The 2,500-nt window shown below is 48.8% G+C and overlaps 1 protein-coding gene across 1 annotated transcript in view; it reads left to right on the forward strand.

Annotated features, from left to right (window-relative positions):
• Positions 1–2,500, forward strand: part of LOC118284958 (drebrin-like protein B) — a 6,200-nt gene that overhangs the window by 1,387 nt on the left and 2,313 nt on the right. Inside the window, exons 5-7 of the mRNA XM_035608206.2 lie at positions 14–154; positions 1,979–2,056; positions 2,137–2,288. Coding sequence (XP_035464099.2) covers positions 14–154; positions 1,979–2,056; positions 2,137–2,288 — 371 coding nt within the window. The remainder of the gene's footprint in view (positions 1–13; positions 155–1,978; positions 2,057–2,136; positions 2,289–2,500) is intronic.

Raw genomic sequence — 2,500 nt, forward strand, 5'->3', positions numbered from 1 at the left:
TGTGTGTGTGCAGGGTGCCCACGTGACGATAAATGCCAGGGATGACGAGGACGTGGAGCCGGACACCATCTTGGCCAAAGTGGCCAAAGCGTCCGGAGTGAACTTCAACTTCCACAAACAGACGGAATACAGAGACGCACCCAGAGGCCCAGTGGTGAGGAGGAGACACACAGAACGTCTGATGTCAGAACGTCAGAACCTCAGAACCTCAGAACCTCAGAACATCAGAACCTCAGAACATCAGAACATCAGACGTTCTGACGTGAGAACCTCTGAACGTCTGAACGTCTGAACTTCAGAACGTCTGCTGTCAGAACGTCAGAACGTCAGAACCTCAGAACCTCAGAACATCAGACGTTCTGACGTGAGAACCTCTGAACGTCAGAACCTCTGAACGTCAGAACGTCTGAACGTCTGAACGTCTGAACGTCTGAACGTCTGAACCTCAGAACCTCAGAACCTCAGAACGTCTGAACGTCTGAACCTCAGAACGTCAGAACGTCAGAACCTCAGAACCTCAGAACCTCAGAACGTCTGAACATCTGAACGTCAGAACCTCAGAACCTCAGAACGTCAGAACGTCAGAACGTCTGAACGTCTGAACGTCTGAACCTCAGAACCTCAGAACCTCAGAACGTCTGAACCTCAGAACGTCTGAACCTCAGAACGTCTGAACCTCAGAACCTCAGAACCTCAGAACGTCTGAACGTCTGAACGTCTGAACGTCTGAACCTCAGAACCTCAGAACGTCTGAACGTCTGAACGTCTGAACGTCTGAACCTCAGAACCTCAGAACCTCAGAACGTCTGAATGTCTGAACCTCAGAACGTCTGAAAGTCTGAACCTCAGAACCTCAGAACGTCTGAACCTCAGAACGTAAGAACCTCAGAACGTCTGAACGTCTGAACGTCTGAACGTCTGAACCTCAGAACCTCAGAACCTCAGAACGTCTGAATGTCTGAACCTCAGAACGTCTGAAAGTCTGAACCTCAGAACCTCAGAACGTCTGAACCTCTGAACGTCAGAACGTCTGAACGTCTGAACGTCTGACGTCAGAACCTCAGAACCTCAGAACCTCAGAACCTCTGAACCTCTGAACCTCTGAACCTCTGAACCTCTGAACGTCTGAACGTCTGAACCTCAGAACCTCAGAACGTAAGAACGTCTGAACCTCAGAACGTCAGAACCTCAGAACGTCAGAACGTCAGAACGTCTGAACGTCTGAACGTCTGAACGTCTGAACCTCAGAACCTCAGAACGTCAGAACCTCAGAACCTCAGAACCTCAGAACGTCTGAACCTCAGAACGTCTGAACGTCTGAACGTCTGAACCTCAGAACGTAAGAACGTCAGAACCTCAGAACCTCAGAACCTCTGAACCTCTGAACGTCTGAACGTCTGAACGTCTGAACCTCAGAACCTCAGAACCTCAGAACGTCTGAACCTCAGAACGTAAGAACGTCTGAATGTCTGAACGTCTGAACGTCTGAATGTCTGACGTCAGAACCTCAGAACCTCAGAACCTCTGAACCTCTGAACCTCTGAACGTCTGAACGTCTGAACGTCTGAACGTCTGAACCTCAGAACGTAAGAACGTCTGAATGTCTGAACGTCTGAACGTCTGAACGTCTGACGTCAGAACCTCAGAACCTCAGAACCTCTGAACCTCTGAACCTCTGAACGTCTGAACGTCTGAACCTCAGAACGTAAGAACGTCTGAATGTCTGAACGTCTGAACGTCTGAACGTCTGAACGTCTGAACCTCAGAACGTCTGAACGTCTGAACGTCTGAACGTCTGAACGTAAGAACCTCAGAACCTCAGAACGTCTGAACGTCTGAACGTCTGAACGTCTGAACGTCTGAACGTCTGAACGTAAGAACCTCAGAACGTAAGAACGTAAGAACATAAGAACCTCAGAACCTCAGAACCTCAGAACGTTACAATCTCCACCTCTCTCATCCTCTGCTGCTGTTTCAGGGCTCCGTGTATTTGAAGGTCAACGCCGTGGAGGAGATTCAACGAACCAAGAAGGACGACTTCTGGGGCCAAACGCAGGTTTATCTTCATAACATCCTGTCAAACAATGTGTAAGTTGAAAGTTTAATTTGAGAACAATGTGACTTTTCCTTCGTCAGAGGGACGAAGAAGTTCGTCGGCGGGAGGAGACGGGACGGGCGGAGCAGGAGAGACTGAGGTCGGAGAGCGAGAGGAGGGAGATGGAGGAGAGACAGACGAGGGAGAGGGAGAGGAAGGAGAAGGAGAGAGCTCAGAGGATGCAAGAGGACAAGTGAGTCATCTGGGACAACGCAAGGTCGCAGGGGTCACACGTTGATACAGTATCACTTGGGTCTCGATACAAATCCACACAACAGAATAAGAAGTTAGTAAATTCTAAATGTCCGACCATCAAAACAGAGAAACTAGGAAATCCTCACATTTGAGAAGCTGCAACCAGTGAACTCTTTAGAATAATGCTTTTTATTATTTTATTATTCTGAT

This window comes from Scophthalmus maximus, chromosome 20 (assembly GCF_022379125.1).
Source record: "Scophthalmus maximus strain ysfricsl-2021 chromosome 20, ASM2237912v1, whole genome shotgun sequence".
NCBI lineage: Eukaryota > Metazoa > Chordata > Actinopteri > Pleuronectiformes > Scophthalmidae > Scophthalmus > Scophthalmus maximus.